At 37.4% G+C, this 26410-nt stretch overlaps 1 protein-coding gene and 1 long non-coding RNA gene across 5 annotated transcripts in view; one reads left to right on the plus strand and one right to left on the minus strand.

Annotated features, from left to right (window-relative positions):
• Positions 1-386: 386 nt before the first annotated feature.
• LOC122331226 (pro-neuregulin-4, membrane-bound isoform-like) lies at positions 387-3921 on the minus strand. 4 transcript variants are annotated; one of them, XM_043228767.1, is made up of 6 exons: positions 3389-3921; positions 3197-3282; positions 2734-2810; positions 2448-2544; positions 2216-2368; positions 387-1302 (listed from the first exon to the last, which is right to left on the minus strand). In XM_043228767.1, exons 3-6 carry the CDS (start codon positions 2741-2743, stop codon positions 1227-1229), a joined length of 336 nt encoding a protein of 111 aa, XP_043084702.1. In that variant the 5' UTR covers positions 2744-2810; positions 3197-3282; positions 3389-3921; the 3' UTR covers positions 387-1226. The 4 variants fall into 4 exon arrangements, with proteins under 4 accessions (XP_043084702.1, XP_043084701.1, XP_043084700.1 ...); XM_043228766.1 differs by lacking the exon at positions 3197-3282 and having other exon boundaries at positions 3492-3920; XM_043228765.1 differs by lacking the exon at positions 3197-3282 and having other exon boundaries at positions 3389-3920.
• Positions 3922-5489: 1568 nt separating this feature from the next.
• LOC122331227 overlaps positions 5490-26410 on the plus strand; it is a 34946-nt gene continuing 14025 nt past the window's right edge. The window contains exons 1-3 of the long non-coding RNA XR_006248144.1: positions 5490-6605; positions 10742-10856; positions 23922-24110. This is a non-coding gene — a long non-coding RNA (uncharacterized LOC122331227). The remainder of the gene's footprint in view (positions 6606-10741; positions 10857-23921; positions 24111-26410) is intronic.

Below are 26410 nucleotides of genomic sequence, written 5' to 3' on the forward strand. Positions count from 1 at the left end.
CGACTTTTACAAACAAGATGTGTTGAGTTTGTAACGATTTAAGCTGGTAAAGTTAGTCGCGTGCTCGCTTGTTATACGTTTACGTGGAGGCAACATAGGCCCGTGCAGCCTATAACATATTTTTAACAACAATATAAAATATATCTTTTTTTATATTTCATGTATATCCATCAATTGGAGAGATAGTGTTTCATTTTAGGCTCATTTATAGATTTGTTGGTCTTGTCTCTAAAGCCGTTCTAACTCTCAAAGTAACTCTCCTGCAGACCATTGATGTATTTAAGAGAAGTATAAGTATAATAAGATTCATTTATTAATTATTTTCTTCATTATCATCTTTTTTTTTAATGAAGACTTGAGTTGGACGCTCAATAAAACCACTTAACTCAAAATCTTAAAATCTTTTTAATTGATGTTTGAAAAAGTTTATGTAAATATATACATTTTTGGACATAGTGAGAAGAAAACACGGGTCAAACTTTTGTTAATATTTATACATCTTCATTCATCTCACTGGAATCACATTGCATTTTGGGACACATTATGCATGACCTGTGCTCTGCTGTATAAAGTGTATTCAGACAGTTCATCTAGGTACTGGACATGCAAAAACATGCATATTGTAAACAGTATACACATACTGCAGAAAAAATAACATGATTATATGACATGAACGTGTTCGGTTATGTAAAGGTTTGACTATTGTCCCAATATATTTTATAAAATGATTGTATATCCAGTCCGGTGGAGTGTTTTAATGATTGAGCATGTTGTTGTTACTTACATTTAATAATAAAAAAAAATCTACCAGTGTGATCCAGCGGATTATAATAAAAAAGGAATGAGTATAATCAAAGTTTCATCCAAAACAAAAACAGCACAGTGTAAAAATGTATGTACACGGCACACATGACCATCATGTTATATATTATCAAGTCTATCTACTTTAAACTAAAATCTAGGCTGAGGATGCTCGTTTTGAAATGTTTTGCTTTCCATTAAACATCTGGCATGGTAACAGCTGGCGCGTAAACGATCTGCATCCTTGTTACGTATTTAAATTAAGGCGTTTTAACCGACAGAAACTATTTACAAAATCTACGAACATTAAGAAAGATATTTTGAGAGAGTGACAGATTTTCACATTGACTTCGAGATCTCCACAAGGGGTCGATGTTAGCAGGTAAAGCTGTCGAGTTCACGATTCATGTGTTTTAAGAGCGGAGTCACACCGTCTGACTGTTGGACCGGACTCTCCAGTACTCCTCGGGTTTGGCTTGGTTCCGGGGTTTTCTCTTTATTCTGGGAAAAACAATGTTTCGGGGGTCAAAAAAGGTTAACGCGGATACTTTTATGTTAAAACAATCTTTAAGATAACATTCTGGGTTTAAGTTTAAGCACTACAAAAGTTTGATTACCACAGAAAACAAACAAACACTGACCTTAAAAAGTTATTCATATAATAAAACCTATATATAAATACTCGATAAAACTTTACAAAGAGCTTGGTATCTGTTTTTTCCACACGTTTACATACATGTTGTTTACTTTTTTGTGAACACACATGTGAAACGGTGACAGTTTTTGTTTTAATAAAAAAAGTTTGTTGTAAGCGCTATGCTGAATTATTCACTCGATTTTGAACTCGATGAAGTCCGAGGACAAACGGATCAAGTTGCTCGATATTAACGCGTTAACAGAAATGTTGTATTGGGCTTGTTTTTGTTTAATGCAACATCACACGCCAGACCCAAGTTTGATTAGCCGCTAAACAAGCTAACTAGGTTAGAAGAGTTGTATGGTAAAACAAAACGAGTAACGTTACGTTTAAGATAAAGATTATACATTAAAACTGTATAACAAATACCAGTTCATGCATTACGCGCTGTTTTGTTACAGCTAAGCTAACGAAGCAAATCCGACCGGAAGTCTTGCACATTCAGCCTTTTACTTTATAACAAAGACTACAGAAGGGACTTTGGTTATAATAAGTGTATATAGTTATTTGGGGGAACTGCTAATCTTTTGTGATATTACCGCTGGTCTATCATAGATCGGTGGATGTTACTTCTATCGCTGTAAATGAGTTACAGCTCTTTTTATCATCTGTGTTTAAACAGTTTTCTGTGGTAATCCACAGCATGTCTCTTTGCAATATCGAAAAAAAAGGTTGTATTGAATACGAAACGTCGGCGTCTAAGCCCACGTGACTCACTTGCAGATGTAGTAGATGACCACAGCAAGCACCACCAGGATGAGGAGGGCGACGATGACCACAGCAGCGATCATGCCCTTCTCCTCACTGTCCCGGGAGAAACTGAACAGCTGGAACTGCTCACATCTGCTGCCCTCATAGCTGGCGCTGCAGCTGCGGGACAGGGGTTTCAGTCGAGGCATCTCGTAGGTAGGTATGTCGTGATGCAAGTGACAAAACAATGGATACTTACACACACGTGGGAGTGGACACCAAGGGTATTTTAAAGCATGTTCCTCCATTCATGCAAAAGTTGGCTTCTGGCCCAGTGCAAGGGTCACCGTGTTCTACTGTAAAGAGCAAACCCGAAGGAAAGAAAGAAACAAGTGCATCATTTATCGAGCAGACTTTTTTTGCATCCAATTTAAAAGAAATTCGCAAAAACAACGGCAAGTGTACTTTGCACACGATACAGTATTTTATATCGAATTCACTCTCTTGTCACATTTTATCATCTTTAATGTTCACTTTTTTTTTACCTGCCATCATGGGGAACGCTAAGTAGATCTTCTCGGAAATTGGAAATTTCTACTGACAGCAGTCACTTGATGATCACCTGAGAGTAAAGTAAATGCGGTCAGGTTATCTTACATTCGTCCGGAGAGGTTACGATAGGTTTTGATTGGTTGCTTTCGACATTCATACAGAGTTAGATTTCAACATTTATACAGACATAAACATGCAATATGTAAGAATGATTAAATTAACAACATAAATATTAATATGTCAACATTAATCCATCCACATACATACAATATAATAACACTTGAGTTTGTATATATATATATATATATATATATATATATATATATATATATATTTCAAACGTTCTGTTTTGACTGTATTGGCTCTGCAATATAAAGGTTCATTAAATATGTTATTTAATAAGTTATTTAATATCTCAGTTGTGACATGTGACAGCAATGTTAATAAACGGCACACGGTTTTAGTCTTTTGATGAAGTGTTCTGCTTCTCCGATTAGTTTTTTCTTGAGCAAATGTCCTATTCTCACAGGACTCTCCGAAATCTAGAGTCAAATGTGAAAGGTCAGTAACGAAACGTTACTGAGGATTAGTGTCATTACTTTTCCAAAAAAAAGCACGATTCATAAATTCCCCCGCCTCGGGACTCACCTTGCTCGACTTCATGCACTTTTCGAGGTTTCTGAAAGTTTGCCTAGACGTACGAAATCCCAATGGCACGCTGCGTTTCAGGGAAACGTCAGTGAAGACTTACCGTCCAGGTGAAATCCAGTGCAGGTGAGTCACCTCGTCTTCCTCAAATAACTCCTGGTCTAAACGTCACCGTGCATTTCAGAGCCACATAAGTGCGGTGGGCGGATCCCTTTGAGCTCAGAAATGTTGTGATTGCTGTTTGTCCGCATTTGTGAATGGAACGATTCTCATCGTGCGTCGCTAGAACACAACAGGAGCCAATTTGCAGGGAATTACCTGCCGTTGCATCACAAAAAGAGACGCAGTAACTTTCAATGAGGAAGAAGGCTTCTCCGTATCTTCTTGTTACTTTGAGCCGATTCGAGCGCTGAGATCGGATCACTGGAAGTGAAACTTTAGGTTCCTTCTTTAATAGAAAGGGTGAGGGGTGGCGGCGTTTTGTTTTAAGTGCGTTAAGAGCAGGTGTGGTTCTCAGCGAGACTGCTTCGCTCTCTCTCTCTCTCTCGTGTGTGTGGGCCGGCTGGGTTTGGTGTCCGACTCAGGTATGCCAGATACGCTAATGGGGAAGTTGTGTGCGCGACGCAGGTATGCGTGGAATCGTGGGAACTTCGCAGACTTTAATCGCTTGTTTACATTCCTCGCTTAAAGGGCACGCGAAGGACAAAAGGAGACATCGTGTCGAGTCACCCGAAAACCGTTAGAACGGGATAGCTGTGAGGTTTCGGCGCCACAAGGCCAAGTAACCACAGCTTTGAATGAACGGAGACAAGGGGGATGTGTTTACATTGATAAGGACGCATGTTTTACTGTTTTTATTCATCATGATTGCACAAATTGTCTTTTTTCTCGCACCTCTCTGTTTAGACTTTTTGGTTTTTCAGAAGTATTTTATTCAGAATGAAAGCATCCACAAGACACCGTTCATTGTTTCTTTTACAGCACTGTTTGTGTAAATAGATTTTAAGTACCGTATACCGTTTTCTCCTACACTGAACCATATATCTCCACTTCGGCAGGACTCACACACACCAAACTTTACTTTTTCATTCCTGTCCTTCCTGAAGGTCTGGAACAGAGGGATTCAGTTCATATGTAGTCAGCTTGATTATACACAGCATTTTATTCCCCAAAGATTGTCAAAACGTATGGTTTTCTCTGAGTCTTCTGAATCATGGAGTGACAAAATGACTTTGACTCTAATATGTCAAAACTGACTTCATCCAGCGTTTTGATTTTTGTTCTAGAAATGTAGCATATTTCATTAAATAATGTCTCATTTTAGAACATTTTAGAAAAACTCTTTGCGATTATCAGTGTTATCGGTCAACTAGATAAGTAATTTGTTTTTCAGTTTTAACTGGAATAGTTCATCCAAAAATGAAAATTCTGCCAACGGTGACCTAAAACAGGCTGGTTACAAACTTTCTTCAAAATATCTTCCTTTGTGTTCGTCACAACGATGAAACTCAAAGGGGTTCAGAGCGACTCGAGGGCGAGTAATTGATTACTTTTTCATTTTTGGGTGAACTATTAATTTAACGCAAATGTACCTTTGAGAAATTTTGAATCAGTAAGTCTTATGTCTTGAAGGAGTATTTTTATTCAGTCAAGGCACTTGGATGCTAAAGACATTTACCGTATTGTGTTACGATTTCTGTTCCAAATGCATTTTGATCTTTTAAACGTGTTCATCAAGTGTAAATAAAATGTATCGTGGTTTCCTCAAAAATGATAGGCAGCACAGCCGTTTTCAACTGCTAATGATAAGAAATATTTCTTGAGCAGCAAGTCAGCTTATTACAGTGATTTCTGAAGGGTCATGTGACACTCACGACCGAAGTAATGATGCTGATGCTTTGATCACAAGAATTAATTCTATTTCTATCACATTAATATCGTTCAGTCAACTGAGCGTGAGAGGCGTTTTTCAAAAACAGGATACCACTCCAAATTTAACAAATCTGTCAATTTAATATGTGAATCAAATTATGAATTAAAAAATAACCCAAAAACCCAAACATGTTTTTCAGAATTGCATATGCTAATTTTTTTTTTTTTAGAGTTCCATGATTTAATAATAATAATATATAATAATAATAATAATAATAATAATAATGTCCAGTAATGGTTAATAATCTTGCATATCACTTTAATATACTAAAATGTCAACTGTAATAGTATGACAGCACTAGTAGTGTGTATTATTAAAGCAGGAATGTGATTCTCACCTGAAATGATGTTAAAACCTAAAACTAAAGTAAACCCAGTCAACCTGAATACAGTACATCAATACAACAGCCCGCTGTATGGCCAAAGCCGAGCAGCTCTTTACAGGAAGTCACCAGAAACTTTACAGTGTAGTGTAAGGGATTGTAGCTGAATGATGTCCATTGGTATGATAGCCTTACGCACAGCGCCGTGATAGCGTTTGATGCTATTACTGATGTAAGATGGTATTATAATGGCACGTAATATGATAGTCTGATCTGAAAGTCTAAAGCAGCTGTGTTTCGTTTCCCTCTCGCTCAGTCGGGTTTAAACGCATTCCTCACATCTCAATGTCACCTCTGCCATCTCCGCGCGCTCGGTCATGACTCGCGACAGCTCCTGCCGCCGTGTGCGTGACCGACGCGTGTCCGCGGCGAGGCGTTTTGACGGATGCGAGGTTATCCCGAAGAGCGTTTGCCGTCTCTCTGACAGAAACCCAATAGAAAAGCGTTTTCTCTACGTAATGAATCCCCTCCTCCTCCTCCTCCACCTCCTCCTCCTCCTCCGACATAACGGAGCGATGCTGCCGTTCGCGCTTCAATCGAATCGCGTCCGATCGTAACGCGGCTCCGGCGCGATGGAGACGGAGTCCCTGGCGTGAATCGAAGGGGGGGGGGAAGCCCTCAGCACAACACGATAGGTACACGATGCGCTCCTCCTGTCGCGAATACGATGCCTTCCTCTGGACGCTTGGACTGATATCACCTCGCTGAGCGACGATGCTCGCGTTACGGCTCGCCTTTGCTCGTCGTCCGCTTTATTCGCGAAAGAAGCAGCAGAACGGACGCTTGACCACTGCGAAACCGCCTTCACGCTTCAAGCATCTTCTGATCGTCGGCAAGGGACGCGTTATCGTAACCACGAGGGCCAGGGAGACGCGATTAAAGTTTCAACGATGTAAATCGAGGTAGGTTGGCCCTCGGAGACGTGCATTTCACCACCGCTTCTCCCCTCCTTCGATCCACCAATTATCGGCTTAATAGGCGTTTGCCGTTATTTCGGTAATTGCATCGCTGAATCACGAGCTGTCATGGTGCTGGCCGCGCGATGCTTTAATCGGAAGACACCACTTCATCCGACAGCTCCTCTAGGCCTGGGAAATACAAGACATGTCTTCCATTTTCGCGTAACAGCATGTATTACAGCGCGCATCCGATGCCGTGTTGATGGGGATTTTTGTGCTCGTTCCCGACGAGTCTGGTCGGAGAAGAGCGTCAAAACGACACGAAATGCTTCCATCGCCATGTTTCTCGCGCGCGTTTTGGCGCTCCGAGTCCGCCGCTAAACTTCTGATAGCGGCATCCACGAACTTCGGTTCCGTAGGTCCGTTGCGGGTCTCTGGGCACGTGGTCAACACAACAAATCCAAAACGAGCGCCGACGCGAGACGTGCCGGATTCAGATCAGTCCGGTGAACCAGTAACCCGTTCGTTGCACGTACCGTTTTCCGTCTGGAGGACGTGCGCTCGGCACGCGCCGCGGGTTCAGAAGCGCTCGGTCGGCCCGCGTGACCTAGCGTCCAAGAGTAACCTAGTGCTACGTGATCCGAAGGCGGCTGAGGTGTGCTGGTGGGGGGTGAAATGTGAAAAAGGCGGAAATGGTATGATTCAGTAGTGTTTTCGAAAGTTGGATCGGTCAGAGCGCGCGCTAAGTGTGCACGCTCTCGACGGATCGCCTCGCGTGAGGAGGTAACCATAGCAACAGCGCCGTCGAGTCGCTCGACGTCGAGCGTAAGGGATTGTTATTATTCGTTATTTATTATATGAGTTATACAAATTTGCTAATGTTTTAAAAAGACACGGCTAACTGAACTGTGGCACGGACGTACAATAGGCCTATAGAGCACGGGGACCTCATTAAAACACATAAATTCGTTTATAAAGTAGCACTTCACTGTGTATATGGTTTTTGTTGTTGTTGTTGTTGTTGGCATTAAGTTACATTAGTTAACCAACTAATCATGAGTAATGAATTCTGAAGCTGACCATTTAGTCTAGCTAATGCTAAATGTTAGTGTATGGGTTTTTTTATATTAGGTAATATTATATTATGCTGACTGTAAGGCTACCTAAAATATGCATTGCATCACATCACCACATATATGACCCAGGATCATAAAACCAGTCATGAGGGCCGAAGTTTTGAAATTAAGACATGCATAATCGGAAAACCGAACAAGTAAGCTTTCGTTGATGTATATGCTGTTGGGAAAGGACGATATTTGGCAATATTTTAAAATCAAGAGTAGAAACATTTTATCAGAGGTGATGGCTTTGCAGTTAAATATTAACTGTAACTATAACTATACTACTGTAACTATTAACTATAAAATAATCATTAAAGAAACAGCAAGTAAAACTACATACAAAAAAGCTTTGGAATGAATTACATTGCATAAAAAAAGTTGAAAGTAAATTGGAGGGCCAATAAACCATGAATTATTATTATTTAAAAATAATGATAATTTCAGGTTGTTAAGCACAACTAGTGAAAACGCATGGCCTTTCGGCTTTGTGAACTTCCTGTGATTAACTGATTGATCATTTAAATCAAATTTGTTATCACATTGGCATAGTTACAAGCGTATGCATGATTACCTGTTAAGCGTTAAAGAGAATGATACTGTTTCTTAAAACCATTCATTTTTTACCTTTTTAATTTTCACGAGTGGCAAACGGCACCTCTCGCTAAACGAACAAGCTAAAACGAACGTCTTCCTTTCTCCTCTAGCTCGTCCCACTTCCATCTATTCAGACTTCCTGTCTCACTGACCTGTGTACGCTGTGCCTTATTTGGCTTAATATGATTTGTCTTGTGTACTAGATTCACCCCGTCCCCAGCCTGAGGTAATACCTCTAGAGTTTGAGACACCGGCGTTTGTCAGGCAGGTCTCGGTGAATGAAGTTTTCATCACAGCACTTCAGTGATTGAAGCCGGTGCTAAACGAGCTCTACGGACCGTTCTGTTTATTGATGCCCGTCCGTGGCGAGGTTGACAGCTTCATCGCACCTTGACACAAGAAAGGGCAAACGTAGGCGGTCTGAGCTTTGTGTAATGCTTAGCCTGCTGAAAATCGAGCTGTTTGTACAATAATAACCGATTTCTTTAAAGTGCGCTTATTAAATGTGAATGAAGCACTATGCGCTCAGCTCACACATGCATGCCATATGTAGGACAGAATGAATTCTGGGAATTCAAAGGGCCAGCCTGAGCTGCAAGAATATATGTCTTGTCTTGTAAGAGGGACCTCTTTTAAAGGGGTCAGAGAAAGCATCAAAGAATCATCTTTAGCTTGCTGTAGCCACTTTTGCTTGTATGATACCATACTGCAAAAAAGATAAAAAACTATGTGTGTGTGTGTGTGTATAGATAGGCAGAGGTGTGAAAACGTCAAATATATATGTAAATATATATATGTGTGTGTGTGTGTGTGTGTATATATATATATATATATATATGTGTGTGTGTGTGTGTGTGTGTGTGTATAGATAGATAAAGAGGTGTGAAAATGTAAAATATATATGTAAATATATATATATATGTGTGTTTGTGTGTATAGATAGATAAAGAGGTGTGAAAACATGTAAAATATATATATATATATATATATATATATATATATATATATATATATATATATATATATATATATATATATGTGTGTGTGTGTGTGTGTGTGTGTACATTCCAAAATAAATGTAAATAAATATATTTTCTATGAGCATATTGGATGTATATTTTAAATACATAAATACATAATATACTTGAAAAAGCGATTTAGTCACATTCAAAGAGAAACCTCGTTCTATAACGTGTGAGCACACAACACATTTGAATAAAAATCAGAAGAGCGACTTTACAGTGTCCACCCAAAAAATGAAATATATGACAAATAAAAAAGTTATTAAATCATTATAAGTCTAGTTTTGATCTCTAATAAGCTCCTTTGTCCTCATTTGTATTTAGCCTAAATATAGAAATACGTTTTCGTGCCTTTAAAGTCCATTTTGAACTGTGTTTTGGTGTATGAAGGTTAAAAATAATATTGTCTTTCAAACATATATTTCATTGGGCTTCACTGTTTACAACATATACTGTATGTAGCATGCATCTGTGTAATATAAAAGATTGATTAGATTAGATTGACTTGTCTGTGATTCGCTCATGAATCTTCAGACATGATTCGTAGAGGTCACTGATTCAAAATACTAGTTTTCTAGTTAAACTCAGCATGTTCGCTGTATCTATAGCCATTCCATTTTTCACCTTATTGTGAACAACTTATCTTTTTTTTTTTTTTTTTTTTACCTTTCTAACAATCAACTGCAAGCTCACATTCAGAACGTACCTCCATCCATCCTACAACCTAATCCATTAAACTCAACGCTGAAGAAAAGGTTTCATACCTAGCAGAAGGGGCAAGATTGGCAACTTAAATATCATCTTTCATACATATCACATGATTTTGAGCCTGACAGCGTTTGTCATATATATATATATATATATATATATATATATATATATATATATATATATATATATATATATATATATATATATACTGTATATACATACACACAAAACTCCTTTAAACCCTCTAAATGGATATTTGTTTCCTCTCCAGGTTTATACCAATGCGTCTTGTTCAAATATCAAATATTCTGTTAAATGGAGTATGTAGCTTTGCTGAATTGTAGCTTTAACGCTTTCTCCGCCTGATTTCAGTCACAGGTCACTGGTAAAACTGTGAAGTTAAGCGAGTATCTGATTTCATAACAGATCCAATATCTCCCTCCATCGATTTTATTGCATAAGCGACAATTTCATCGCTCCGCAAGGATAACTGTGTCACGACTGAACTGGATGCTAACGCGTTCGCAAACACACGCTGGTGAATTCCAGTTTGCACACAAACACACACACACACACACAAACACACACACACACACACGCACGGAGTAGTTGCACGTAAGCCCTTTTATTAACCGGTGCTTTATATTAAAATGTGTTTGAAAAGAGCGTTTCGATCTGGTTTTCTTCTCAGGTCCGGTTTGAGTGAAGTGGCCTCCGTCTAGCACAAACTAGAGCTCACGTTTGAGAGAGTGGAAAGAGGACGTCCGTTCAGCGTTTGCTGCGCACCGCACCATGAGCCAGCCACAGTGAGTGTGCAAGCTACATCCTACCTGCTTTATACTGACCTGGAGTGTGTCGTGCACGGGAGAGCGTGTCACATCGTGTCTGCGTGTGTGTGTTTGCTCCACGCTAATTGTGCGTTGCTTAGACGTTACTATCCCCTTTTATTTCGTCTCAATACTTCTTGCAGTGAAGATTTGTTTGTGTTACATTTGTTGGAGAGGTTTTTGGTTTGTATCGTTTATTCCAACGTGATTTGCCAAGTCTGGTCCTACCCAAAATAGGTCACAAATGCGCTATTAATAAATTAGCACTATATATTCTGGTTACTGCACAGATATGCACCAAAAGTGATTATGATATGGCAATTTAATATGTATCATAATAATAAATATACTAATCAAAAAGTTTTGGTCATTTAGATTTTTAAACAGTTTTTTTATAAATAAAAAAACAGTAAAAACATGTTAAATTGTAGTGCTAGGCAACAATTAATTGCATTCAAAATAAATAGTTTTGTTTACATAGCATGTGTACTGTATATATTTATTATGTATATTTAATGATAATATATATATATATATATATATATATATATATATATATATATATATATATATATATATATATATATATATATATATATATATATATATATTATATATTTATGTCTCTATATATATATATATATATATATATATATATATATATATATATATGTATATGTAAATATATACATGCATGTTTATGTATTTATATATACATAATTAATATATACACAGTACACAAACATATATTATGTAAAGAAAAACATTTCCAATTTTATTTTGGATTTGATTAATCAATGCCCAGCACTAATAAATTCTATTACAATTTAAATGAACTGTTTTCTTTCGTAATTTATTTTAAAGTGGAATTTATTTCTCTGACGCAAAGCTGAATTTTCGGCATCATTACTCCAGTCTTCAGCGACACACGATCCTTCAGAAATCACTCTAATGTGCTGCTCCAGAAACATTACTATCAATGTTGAAAACAGTTGTGCCGTTTAATATTTTTGTGGATACTATGATGCATTGTTTCAGGATTCTTTGATTAATAGAAAAAAAAAACAGAATCAATTCAATGCATCCTTGATAAATAATAATTAAAGAAGCATTGCTGAAGTAATTTCTTTCAAAAAAAAGAAAAAAAAGAAAGAAGCACTTTAATGGTAGCGTCAATGCTGCAAACGCATATTTATCATAGAAGTAAAGGTGCAAAGATTGCTGGAAAGTTTTCAAGCAACTAATATTATTAAGCGGGACCGAAAAATACTGATTTCTCAAACAGCCATTGGGCAGATAAACTGATTCGCACAGATGATTAGTTATAGCTGCAGGGTGCCGGGCTGGTCAGGATGCCAGATGAGACTAAATTAGGACTGGGAAAGTATTTAACAATAAAATAAATGACGTCAGATAGACATTAAGACAAGGTCGGTCCAGCATATGAATGTTCTTCATCACCTCGTCATCTTCAGCAGCAGGAGCTCTGCAGCAGGAGGAGCATGAGATCCTAATTTATAGCCACACGCTGCTCTGCAGTCAGGCGCTCAGCGTGTCCTCGGACTCATGTGGAGAATGCGAGATCCTATCTGCTCTTTCCACATCCTTCCAGCCCACAGCTGTCCCAGGATCAGCAGCGGATGCTGACTTGGCCTTCTTAGGTGGAGTCTTCATGACGCAACTTTTGCATTGCATTCTCTCTGTAGCTCAGAATCAGGCCACCTCGCGCAATTAAATAAGCCTGTTAGGTATGTATATGTTATTTTTATTGCATCGTCGTGTGGCTGGTGGTGATCGCTAAGTCTCTGAAATGCTAAGTTCATTGTGGACTTCAGAGGTGGACGATATAGTGAACAAGGAAAACGTCACGCATTTGTACATAATATGCATTTTTTTTGCATTTGTCAATGCTGACAGTGCATTGCTATTGTACATTAAACGATACAAATGTATGCATTTGTAAATGGTTTCAGTAAAATGTTCATGAACATAATACAGAATGAATATCAAAGGATTTGCAATTAAAAATGGGTTTTTAACTTATAAATCCTTTTATGTTTATTGCATTGTTTATAGTATTTTATGTTCATGACATTTTTGTTAAAACCATTTAAATGCATAAATGTGAAGGCGTAAAAATCCTTTGATGTGCCTCAACGTAAAATCTTTCACTGTCTGTACAACTTTACAGGAAGACGTGTGTTTAAAAATCCTTTGATGTTGATACCCCTTACCAAAAAGTAGTATCTGTCAAGTTTTATTAGTATACTTAAGTAAAGTATATTTTAAGCATGCTTTATGTATAAAAGTATGTATAATGTATAAATCGGCCCACTTTGTAGTATATAAAAGTATACTTTCAAGTACTTTAATTATAACAGTAGTAAACTTTGGGTACACAACTAGTGTACATCTATGTTTTTAGTTTGTACTACACTAGAAGTATACTAAAAGTCAACTTATAGGTATAATGATAGTTTAGCCGATAATACTTGTAGCATTTTGTGTACATTTTGAAGTATAGTCTCATTAAACTGCTAGTTTAGTAGATTTGTGCTCCAAGTACACTCCAAGTTTTCTTTAAATAAATTTTACATCGTACTTTAAGTATACTACTTTGTCTCTATTTAGGTGTTCATTTGTATATTTTGGTTTTAGTATGACAATCGAGTGGATCAGCGCTCCAAAGCTTGACCGTCATTGTTACCTCTTTGTTGGTCAACCTATTCCAAAGTGTTACTAAAACCTTTTATGTACAACTTTTTATTATGAAATATTACAATTACATAAATGTACAATTAGCATTGTATTTAAAACATAAGCCCGCTGTGCAAATGCTTCCGCATGTTCATGATAATGATTTAAAGTGTATATGTGCTTGAGACACTTGAAACACTACCTTCGAAAACCGATGAGACGTACTTCTGTTCCTTCTGACCCTATTCGGGTCAATATGGTGAAGGAGTATTAAACGATAATCAGCTCTGAAGTCAGTTTCTGTATATTGTATCATGAAGAAGCCCTGGGTGTGTGGCCCTCGCAGGAAGCTCCTGGATTTCGATGGCGGCGGTTTGGGTGTCCGGAGAGAGAAGGAGAGGGAGGTTTGGGAGGTCGGTAGTGAATGCAGAGTGGATTACTTCAGCTGTCGTCTTTGTTCATCAGAGCCGCACTTGTGTACTGTGCATTCAGAGCAGAGCCTGAGACACCGGGAGTGAGCGGCAGAGAATAACACCATACATTTGACTCAATTACACACCGCAGGATAGATTGCAAGTGTACCGCAAATCTCCTTATATTAAATCAAACCAAAACCGCCATGTGGATATTACTTACACGTGCAGCGCGTAACGCTGATCTGGTGTTGCGAGAAGCAGACGTACACAAGCTTAAAGCAAGGAAAGTCAACAACGATAAGACGAAGGTCTTTTCCGGAGGTAAAACTGAGATAAGAGAATATTCAAAGCAGTGACTTTTTTGTTTTACAACTACAGCTATCGGTCGTCGGTAGTGGAAGGGATATGCTTATTTTATATAGCATTTTATTGGTCAAATATATATAGAGTTATACTGTTGTTGTTGTTGTTTTTTTGTTGGGAACACTCGACCCATATAAACTAGCCAGTATGGACTAAAACCTGCAGAAGTACAAAAGTCTGACAATTACGTGTTTTGTTCAAATTGCTGCACAGACATTCCACAGAATTCCTAATTTTATTCTGATAGATTTAAGAAATAATATCTGTTTGATATACAGTATCATCACATTACATTATCATTTTTAATCTTACTGATCTCCCAAAGCCTGCATTTATTTAATCCAAAGTAAAGCTAAAAACATACGTTTTTAAATGTTTTCTATATAAATAAAATAAATGCTTTCTATATAAATACATTTTAAAATATGTTTTATTCATGTGATTTCGAAGCTGGATTTTAGCGTCATTGCTCCAGTGACATGATCCCTAAGTAATCGTTCTATATTAATGTAGAATAAAATAAATGTACGATTTGTGAGCAGAAGAGAAAAGCATTACAAATCTTATTCCTCACATGACTAACTTGTTAGTCGTGCTAGAAACATGCTAGCGACATGCTAGTCATGCTAGCAACATGCTAGTCACTTGCTAATCATGCTAGACACATGCTAGTCATGCTAGCAACATGCTAGTCACTTGCTAATCATGCTAGACACATGCTAGTCATGCTAGCAACATGCTAGTCACTTGCTAATCATGCTGGAAACATGCTAGACACATGCTAGTCATGCTTGCAACATGCTAGTCACTTGCTAATCATGTTAGAAACATGCTAGCGACATGCTAGTTATGCAACCGAGCGCGCCACTCACATTTTCTTCAGGAAATGTACTTTCTAGTTTTTATTATCATTGCAATTGCATTACAGTACATTTGGCTTACTGGTAATACATAAATGATTGATGCATGACTAAAATATAAACATTACATCTTGGCCACCCTTTCAGGTGTTGTTTTGTTTTGTTGAATTTATGTTTATCTAGTTAGTTAGTCAGCTATATCAAGGTTGCTATTTCTTGCTTTCTGATTGCTCATCAGTAGATGATATTATAAAAGTAGCAAAACCATATTTAGCCTGTAAATATATCGTGTAGCGCAGTGAAGTAACGGATGTTGTACAGTCATGACAGATGACAGATTTTCTTATTTTCCTTGAGTGTTTTGATCATGTGGTCATGTTCTTATTGTTTGAATGTGTCCTTCTATTCACCAAGGTGTGTGTGTGTGTGTGTGTGTGTGTGTGTGTGTGTGTGTGAGTGATTGTGCACACGTGCATGCATGCTTATGTGCTCATGTTTTCACACACGCATGCTTACATGCACTCTGACACACCCCGAGGACGCCTTTGTGCTTGAAACAGGTCAGCTAACATTTAGCCTCCACTGTTCTGTCTAATGAGGTCTGTCTTGTTCTTTTGTGCAAAAGCTGATCATTTTCTCGTCGGGACATTCAACATTTACAACACCGTCCTCTCTGCTTGTTGTCCTTGAAGGCTACAGCACCATCCACTTTAACTAACAGCCACTATTTATGATTTCATCATGTAATTATTACACAACCTGCTTTTTGTCATATTCATGTAGCTCACGATCTTCAAATGCAGTAATATGACACTTTCCATAAACAGTTACAAAATAGGACCTCATACTAAAAACATAAGTAAAAATATGAACGGTAAGTTTGTTAAAATCAGGAGCGCATGCTTAGCATTACCTGAGGTGTTTTATTATTCATTAATTTCAAATGTGGTTTGCCCTTTTTCAACCCTGTTACTGAAATTCGGGGCTTATCTAAATTTGAAAACTACTGATTTTTTTTTTATTTTTTTTTAGCTTAAATGAAAACTTACATTTATTTGTTTGATTTAGATACCAATGATAATAGAATTCCAACAAATTAAAGAAAAAACGTATTTGGTTAACTTTTCTTAGAAATAATGTTGGTAACAGGGTTGAAAATGATTTCTATAAAAAATGAAAATCATATAATGATGTTATGCGTCTGTGTGTGAGATGTCATTTAGATCGCGTTATTTCTTGCATGTTTTGGTAACAGGGCTGAACGTGAGTTGTGTCAAAATGTAAAAAACAAAGCTGCGATGTTATTATTTGTCACTACCTGGTAACAGCACTGAGCAAGATGTGTGTCAAAATATAAAAATATAAAAAAAAAAAAAATAATAATTATTTGTGTGAAAAACCATCTGAATCATGTTACTACTTGGATATTTTGGTGACAGGGTTAAACATTTTGTCAACAAAAAAAAAGTAAAATAAAAAAGAATAATTATAATTTGTCTGTGTATAAGAAACCATTTAATTCATGTTGCTAATTAGATGTTTTAATAATTTATACTCAGGACACAATTTTAATATATATATACATACACAACAAAAATACATGGGATTTGTGCCACTAATGCATTAAAAACAAGTACACCAAATCTGCCGTGTTTGTGCGCTGCACCATATGCTTTAATTTCTCATAGCTTTGATGTATAGCCTTTAATGGCTCTGCAGAAAAAGGGGTCATGCAAACACCATGACTTACAACACCAGACATCTGTTCTGATCAAAATATTCTTCAAAATAACTTGCTTTGCATCTTGGGTTTGGTCCAAGTGAATCTTTTCTGGGCCCACAATATGCTGACACACTTTTTTTTTCCACCATCATCTGGTTCGTAACGCACCAAAGCTGCGTTCTTATTCAACCTCGAAATACCGTTCAATGTCATGCAAGTCTCCACAGAGAGACTGTGGCGGAAGAATGAAGTATTATATCAGGGCCGACCTATGCAAACGCTTTTGACGTGGGAATCTCACAGCTGGTGACAAAACGTCCTGCTGACTAGAGCAAACTGATGGCCTGCTGGATGAATGCTGCTTGCAGCATCTGGCTCTGAAGGTGTAACAGATGTTACCGGGATATCACTTGACACCCCTTTTGTACCCTATATGTGGTTATGCCATCTTGTTTCAAGACCCATGTGTGGACTTTGTAGTAAACAACTTCTCACCTATATCACTGATAGTTTGCCGGCCACAGTTTTCTACCATATTGTTACTGTCCTCTGCGAACTGCTAGCTAGTTCAGAGCCATAGAGGTTGTATCTCCTCTGTGATTTGCAGTGTGTTTAGCGTGCTTGGAAGCCCACCGAGGGACGTGTTACAGCCACTTTAGTGTATCCCATGCTGAAACAGCGTTTTACTGTCTTATAAGGTCACAGAATCTCGTAACTCAGATCTGTATTAAAGGAACTGGATATGCAATAGAAACCTTAGATGGATGTCCTGGAGATATTCACACTGTTTTTACTTCATTTCAGTTTATAAAGGCCCGCTCACACCGAGCACGACAACTATAAAGATATCGTTCTAAAACAACGGAGTCCACATCACACCTGTAATGATAAAGGCACAGAAAAACAATATCGTTGATATCACTTCCAGAACAATTTAAAGCCACAGATGCACTTAAAGTGACCAGACGATATCGTCTGCTGGTGTGGACACTAATATCATTATCTTTTTACGTACCTTTATAGTTATCGTCCTTGGTAAAAAAAAAAAAAAAAACTCTGTATAAATATGTTAGACTTGTCGTGATCCAGTAAAGTAAAAAAAACTAATGAAAAAATGAAATAAACGTTCAGTCAACATTAACATATATTAATAATATGAATGAAAACTGTTAAATATTTTAAATAACAATAAATAATTCCAATAACATCAATCGAAAATTGTTTTATATATATATATATATATATATATATATATATATATATATATATATATATATATATATATATATCTCAAATTGAGCATCAGTTAATACACAGTCGTATATCACTGACAAGCTACACAATATCGTGTTCAGTCTTGCAGGTGATTCATTGGGTTATTTTTATCAGTGTATTAACTGTCGCTCCATTTGAAAACAGGTGATAAAGATTTAACGCTATTTAAAGAACCGGCTTTACTGACGAGACGCACATTAATCCCTTGAATGTGCATCAATTGCTTGAAAGTTGAGGCCAAAAGAAGACATTTTGAAGAATGTTGGCAAGCAAAGAGTTACCAGTAACCATTAACTTTCACAGTATGGAGGGAAAACTCTATGGAAGTCAACAGGGAGCGGAAACATTCTTCATAATATCTTCTTTTGTGTTCATGCAGGTTTGGAACAACACAAGGGTGTAGTATCCCTTTAATTAACCTGACCTGTGATTGACAGTGGATTTTTTTCTGCATGCCTACGTAGTCTCGTCTTGCCGATTCACTGAGGTTCGTGTTCAGTCGAGCTCCGCACTTTTCAAGGGAAGGTGCTTTCACTTTGCCGTCTGTGCATTTCTATGGTTGAGCGCAGCGTGAGGCGCAAGCTATTTAGATACTGCTGAAGATTACAGCGTCTCCGTGAAGCGCCTGTCTAGAGACCAGCAGTTCCTCTTAAAACAGCCACAATATGTTCCGCGCCTTCAGAACAGAAACGTTCTCCATTTTCTTAACATAAACAAAACATTTATATTATTTTTATGCCGGAGGGTTTCCAGAATACCCAACACAATGTCTTCGAAAGCCTCCAAAAAAAAAGCCCGTGGATGGAATTGTGCATTTAATTTTGTTATTAAATGTAAATATTAAGATCAAGTAATATGCAAATCTAAAAAATACAAGAAATGTCCCCTCAAGCTTAGCAGACGCTATTGAGGTATTTTGGTAAAATACATATTTTTGGTAACCAGCCTTTATTTACGATGTATCGAAGCTATGGAGCTGGAAAACGTAGCAAGCCATAAAATAGGTAGGTGGGGGTTAATGTTCGTCCCTGTGGGCTGCTTTCTTATTTATTTCTATTGATTCTCTCCGGCTGATTTATGACTGTGCGCTGTGAACTCACTGGGGGTAAAGTGAGACGCAGGCTAGTTTACGTCGTTCAGTCAGTGGAAATAAAAATAATTTTAGCACAACATCTTCTGAATTAAAAACGTGTATTTATATGTAAGTGTGTGTGTGTGTGCGCCATGCATATTGCTAGCATATATTAGTACTTGCAAAGCGCGTTAATGTTTTATTCTGCATTTTAATAATCCTACCCTAAAATTGATATCTGCCTTGACCATTAATAAGCAGCAAAGTAGGCATTTATTGATGCTAAAATCAGGCTACGTTTTCCTTGCATTAAATTATTTATCACATAGTTTTGGATAGGAGAATATATATATATATATATATATATATATATATATATATATATATATATATATATATATATATATATATATATATATATATGTACATGGTTACATACTTTTCACACAGTAACTGATTGGTTTTAACTTATTATTCTTTTCTTTCTATTTTACAGTTATCTTTACATTGATATGCAAGTAAACAAAACAGATCTTTTTAGTAAGTGTTTTAATCATTTTTATTTATAGTATTAGCTTTCCTTATCAACTCACAGGGTTTTGGGACATCCAAATGTGACGACAGGCTATATAATGTCTTTTTTTGGTATACTTTAAGTGCCACATTTGCATAATAAATGCTAAATAAATAGAATAGTAATGAATAAATGCAAAGTATGTTATAAATCGATTCAGTTTCCTTTCTACCGCCTTTCTCCGGCTCCTGCAAGCCTCTCTAATCACTTCAGAACCTGGTCTCGTGTCCGTGTCCTCTCCTGCTTGTCCCGCGGTGAGACAAACAGAAACTCTTGTGGGCGTTGTGCCGCTGTAGCGAACACTCATCAGTACCTGACGGCGCTGCGGCTTTGCATGTGGTTTTTTGGAAATGCGATTGTGATGCTCTGAACAGTTTGTGCGTGTCAGGACTGATTAGAGTCCTGTTAGCAATCGGCGGGAAGCAGTGCCAAATGTGCAGATACAGTAGCATCGGGGAGGACGGGACGCCACATGCTGAGGCCGTCCTTTACCAGCCAGCCGGCATGAAGGTTGCGGTGAGAAGTGCGGCCGACGCCGTGAGCATTTTAGTGTCTGTACAGATACTGATGATGCACGGTGTTGTTCATTTATTGCAAACTTCAGTTAGAATAAGAAATTAAGAACAAAGAAAGTTTCAGTTTTCTTTTTTGCATTGTGGCATTAAATTTAAAGCACTTAACCATATTTCCTCCCATTACCGTAATTTGTTCAGATGTTTTAATATTGGTAGGATTCATCGATTCATTCATCCACAGCGCTGCAGTTATTTTAATAAAAAAATTCTATAATTTTTCTTTTATTTACAACTTATTTACAAAGAAATCTATTTGAAGTTGTGAATAAAACATATAATTAAAAGTATAATTTAAAAGTAAGCAACAGTAGTACAGTAGTGTTTATGAATCTTAAAACTTAGTATTTTCTTTTTAATTGCAATTACTTAGCAGTACTTACTTTTTATATTATTTTATTTAAAAAATGTTTTTAACAGTTGACAATTGTTTTTATCCTTGCAATTTCCAGTTACTGAATTTTTTTTTTTTTACAGCAAAAAAACGTAAAGCAATAAATAAAATACTTCTAAATTGCTACAATTAATGCAAAATTCTAATATGATTTTTAATTACTACAATTTGATAATTATATAAAAGATACATTAAATACATAAAAATACATTAAATGTATATATATATATATATATATATATATATATATATATATATATTTTTTTTTTTTTTTTATAAAATATGAAATAAAATCTTTTATATTCTTATTTTTATATTTTAAAAAATATGCTTTCATTTCGAGTTAAAATATAATGTCCTAGTCACCCAATTATTCATTGTTCATTCATGTTTCATGCATTGTTTGCTCAAAACACAATGCGCACAGATGAAAGGAGGGTGTGAATATTCAAGCAGAAGCTTTTCTGAAGAAATTACGGTACGTTTGGGTCCACAACCAATAACATTTTAAAGGTTGCGATGGGCCGATATCCAGCAGAAGCAGTCACTATCTCACAATATCCATCCACACATACATACAGTACAGTATAGCCTCTCCGTTGACCCCGTATTCGTAGCGGCAATGCTTCGTTTTCCTCTTTACTCTGTACTATTACAAGCTTCCTTTTTTCCCCTTCTCTGTGCACTGGCATAATTTATCTCCCCTCATCCGGCACGCCTGGGACAGAAGCCAAAACCCAGGTTTCTGCCCCTCTCCGCCTCCATTCTGTCCTTTCTTCTGCCCTTGATTAAGCCGTCTTCAGGGTTGCGAGTATTGATTTCAGCTATGAGCGTACGTTATGATTACAATTATCACATTGCCGCTTGTTTTAGTAGAGCGGCTGCTCGGCAGACTGCACAGATGGCTAGTTATCACGTTATTGTACTGCAATTAAACAAGAACTTCTACCATTTTGTCATTATTTACTATATCTACGTTAACTATTTGCCACAAAATTCGCGCTGCGAACGCCGCAGAAGTATATATTCATCGCCTTGTTTGCGCTGAGATTGAGAACAGCAATCTCAGACTGCAAACGTGAGAAGAATCGGCGCACTGTATCCAATAAATCAAAGGCAGAACCGGCCATGACATCTAACTGTGGGATTTTGTTGTTTTTGCCACAATATTGTGCTTTGAAATTCTCCCGGTGCCTCATTATTGTGGGATGCAACGCATGATGGCGCGGCCGTGATGAATATTCTGGGTTTAGGAATCAATCTAGACACGTGGGACGCCAGGCCTCAACTTAATCTTTCATTCATTTCCCATGTAGCCATTGAGGGCTCGGACGCATTTCCATATTCCACGTCTGCGGGCCGTGCCCTTTTTGAGGTTCCTCAATCTGCCTGCCGTCTGCCTCGCAGTCACATCAGTCGGTGATCGACGGGAATACGCCTCAATAATGGGATTCTGGGTCTCTGTGGCGTCTGTGATTCAGTTCGCTCTCCTGTTGCTAGTCGTTCATTGTGTTCGTGTCTCATGCATCATGCATTGTTGGAATAAAACACACTCCTCATCCCCGTCCTCTCCTGCGTCCCTAACCGCGGCTTGATTTTTTTCCATCTTCTTTGTACCGTATATATACAGTTCCCCTTTGTGTATTGCTTCTGTGTGCTTTGTCTTTCCTCTTCCGGACATGGTGTTTTTCCATATGCTAACTCCAGGGCTCTTATTTATCACCTTATTTTCTGTTTTTCGTCCTACGCACTTCTGTTAGCGAAGTCAACATGAAACAAAACTCATTTTGCTTCCACATTGTAACATTTTTCCAAATGATGAAATCAGTGTTGCTGAAAGTTACTCGATGCGATTGCATTACTAATTGAAATTAATAAGCCCCTGGCACGTTTACACAATGCCTCCAAAACTGTCAAAAAAACCGGATCAGGTTTGGTTTTCTGCATTTTCGTATCAGTAGCATGCATTTTGTTCGGAAAGCATGACGAATACGAAAAAACATACGTGGAACTTATGGACTAGATGTGCGAGGATTTTCACTCCCAATTTCTCTCAACAGGGGTACAGGAAAGATGTCAGTGTACAAATGGGAAAACAACGTAACTTGCGTTACTTATTTGAAGTTAACTAGTGTTACTGATTACTTGAAAAAAAGTAATCTGATTACTTAACTTGTGTTACTTGTAATGCGTTACCCCAACACTGGATGAAACAATACTATTTGGTGGCAGAATTAAAACACTTACTTCTAGTCATGAACAAGTAAATAGTTCATTACTGGGAATCATGTGCCGTGTCTTGCATGGAGTTTTATGCAGGGACCTAAATGAATCAGTGACTCATGTTAGTGAATTGGTTTGTTCAGATGTAAATCGGTCAGTTCAAGTAAAATTCTTGATTTGCATGAACTGTGTACCAAACAGTTCGACTAATTGATTAAAATCAGTCTACCTTTCCAATGCAAACAACTGCACATAACTAAATATTTTCCTGAAGTGAATCAGTGGCTCATTTTAGCGGATTAGTTTTATTAGGTAGTCCGTGTTAATGAAGTAGTTCTCTACACTAGTACATTGCTTATGAATTCTTCTTTTGGGCACTTCTTGTGAAGTAAGCAGTTTTAAATGTAAACTTGTTTTACCTTTTAATTGCGCTTAACTGGATATTTCCTTGCATGACGTTTTACACAGTGCCTCAAATAAATCAGTAAGTGATTTTAGTGAATCGGTTTATAATGGGCGGTTAGTATGAATGAAGCAGTTTGCAGAAGTCAGCTGCTTCCATGAACAACCTAAATGAACTCATTCACTTAAATGAATCAACTTCCCTGTGCACTGATTGGAAATTGTTTAGTTGAATCAAGGTGGTTTCTGAAGGTACTAACCATTGGATTAATTATGATTAATCATTCACACAGAAATTATCTGAGTATCTGATTTCGTTGCATGTTGACTTCCCATCTGTGATAAGAGGTAGATGGTTTCGTTTACTCTGTGTTTCAGTATGTAACGTCTTTGTGGTCATTTTTAAGGTCATCTTATTTAAGACGGTTCTTGTAGAAGAAGACAATAGAGTAGTGTGTCCCGTGTGTCCCCAGGCCCCCTCAGCAGGCGGCAGCGCCGGATCTGGAGGTGATCTCCCAGCAGGTGGAGGATGAAGGCCAGTGCATGGCTCCAGTGCAGCTGGTCAGCTTCGCCTACAGGGACCTTCCTCTAGCTGCCCTGGACCTCTCGCTGGCTGGATCCCAGCTACTTTCCAATCTGGATGAAGAGGACAACCAAGAGGGGTAAGAAGCTGCTAGCACACCGCTGATACCACACAGAAACAAGTACACACACATTTACGCAGTTGCGTAGTTGGGGACTTCCCATTGATGTCAGTAATAACCTAAATCCAGGAAATAGACATCAAAGAAGTGAATATAGACATTTTGAATCTTTGTGACCAGTTTTTACATTTAAACACATACACAAAAAATGCAATGTAATCTTTAAAAAAACACTATTTTGAGATTTTATGCTACAGAATTTCGTTGTGCTAATGCTGTTTATTTATTTATTTTATTTTAACTACTTACTAGTTTCTTACCAGTGTTTCTCAGCATAAAGGATAAAAAAAAAAAAATATATATATATATATATCTCACCCATAAAGGATATATATATATATATATATATATATATATTTAAAAAAATTATTTAATTTAATTGTCAAATGGATTTTTTGTTCTTCTGAGTGAAAATTGTCTCAATTTTTTTCACCCATAAAGATATATATATATATATATGTGTGTGTGTGTATAACAAAGCACAAATGTAGTTTTTCAAATTTCATTTATTATAACTATTATAAATATTAATAATATGACACTATTAATATTTTTAAATAAATTCATAACTATCTACACACACTAGAACTAATCATTTGAAAAACATGATAAATATTAAATACAGAGGGATAATTTGAAAGTTCGGTTAAAATCAAATAATTTCCGATAAATCAAATTAACAACTCTTTCTTGGTTGTGCGCTACTCTGGCGTAACTTTTTTTTTCTCTTTTTGTTAGCCCTCTTTTCACGGTGCCACTTTCAGTTATCATCGGATAAAAGATTCACGAAACATACACCAGGCTGGGAAAGAAATATACAGATATCCAAAAAATCAGGAAGAACAGCATACTCTCACTTAGATCAACGATACTGACTTTTAACTGGAATTTCTGGAATTCATTTAATGCTTGGCAGGGGTGAGGTAAAAATAAGCCCCGGCATGTCTTATAAACAATACCAGCAGTATCTAAAATAGCCGAGATCACAATCATCTGGCATAAAGTAGTACTTTAAAGGAATTTGTTTATACATGCTGAAATGACTCTTAATGCAGAACTGTATAGTTCAGGTCTGTTTGAGAATCGTGATGCAGTTAAAAATAAACCTTAAACAGTTGTAGCTTGTTTTATGTTTTATATTTATTTTTAAGATTTAAAATAGAAACTAAAGCCAAAATGATATCTTTAGAGACGAAAAAAATATATAATGCAAAGATTATATTTATATAATATTTCTATACTACACAATTACACTATCCCGAAACATTAACTTTCGAAACCGTTACGCTTTTTAATAAGTGGATGCATTTCTGTCATTCATGGCATTTTTTTTATTTTTGACTAGCATGCCTTTGCGATCCATATCATCGTGTTGCATAATTTTTTTTTAGATTTTTAGATCAGCGTTTTTTTCTGCTTGAGTCACAGAGTCAGACTTTTGATTATCGCCACAAAGTCCGCTTTGCCCGCTTGTGCTACATTAAAAGTGACCAATCACAGTCCAGCCTTTGTCCTGGACATAATAAGCGCGAAAGACCAGCGTCTCTCCTACAGCATCTCCCGTTTGTTTTCAAATGCCGGATGTTTACCGCAGGAGGTTGGCTTCTCGACTACTTCTCACCATATTTTTAAATGCCAGCTTTCGGTGGGTGTATTTGTGTTCCTCGGTGGGTAGTGTGCAAATGTGGCTTTAAAAATCATCTGGCAGCCGCACTGCATGCTGGGAGTGTGGAGCACCCAGGCCTCTATGGCGCTGACTGTGTTTTTGGCAGTCGATGCTGCAGTCCCGTCTGGGTAGCGTGACTCACCGTGGATGGCCACTGTGCGGCTCTCTGCTACATGCAGGGAAAGTTGACAAACACCATAAGCTTAATTATGGCAGCCGTCACACTGTCCACGAGCCACGCCTGTGTGTGTGTGTGTGTGTGTGTGTGTGTGCGTGTGTGTGTGTGTGTGAGACAGATGGTCCGCGCAAACTCTCGAGTGTGTGATTACGTGAGTGTGTTTCTTGGATGTCAGCACAGAGCGTTCTGTCTCTCGTGATTCGCTCTGTCAGGTGACACGCTCAGGTGTGACACATAACTGTCCTTTTGGTATGATAACAGCCCAGCTCGGTGACAGTGTGAAAACCAACCTGATCTCTTAAAAATATGTACCTCTGTGCGCTTCTTTGCGTGCCTTACCGCACGTTTCGCCACAGTTTCAAAGAGAAATGTCCACTCAGTGGCGCTAAAACACAGGTTCAATACATTCACCCT

This window comes from Puntigrus tetrazona, chromosome 25, assembly GCF_018831695.1.
Source record: "Puntigrus tetrazona isolate hp1 chromosome 25, ASM1883169v1, whole genome shotgun sequence".
Taxonomy (NCBI): domain Eukaryota; kingdom Metazoa; phylum Chordata; class Actinopteri; order Cypriniformes; family Cyprinidae; genus Puntigrus; species Puntigrus tetrazona.

Coding starts and splice junctions, on each gene's coding strand:
- LOC122331226 (XM_043228767.1), bottom strand. Junction 2,369..2,447: donor GTGTCCACTCCCACGTGTGT/GTAAGTATCCAT, acceptor CCTGTCCCGCAG/CTGCAGCGCCAGCTATGAGG. Junction 1,303..2,215: donor GTCATCTACTACATCTGCAA/GTGAGTCACGTG, acceptor TGTTTTTCCCAG/AATAAAGAGAAAACCCCGGA.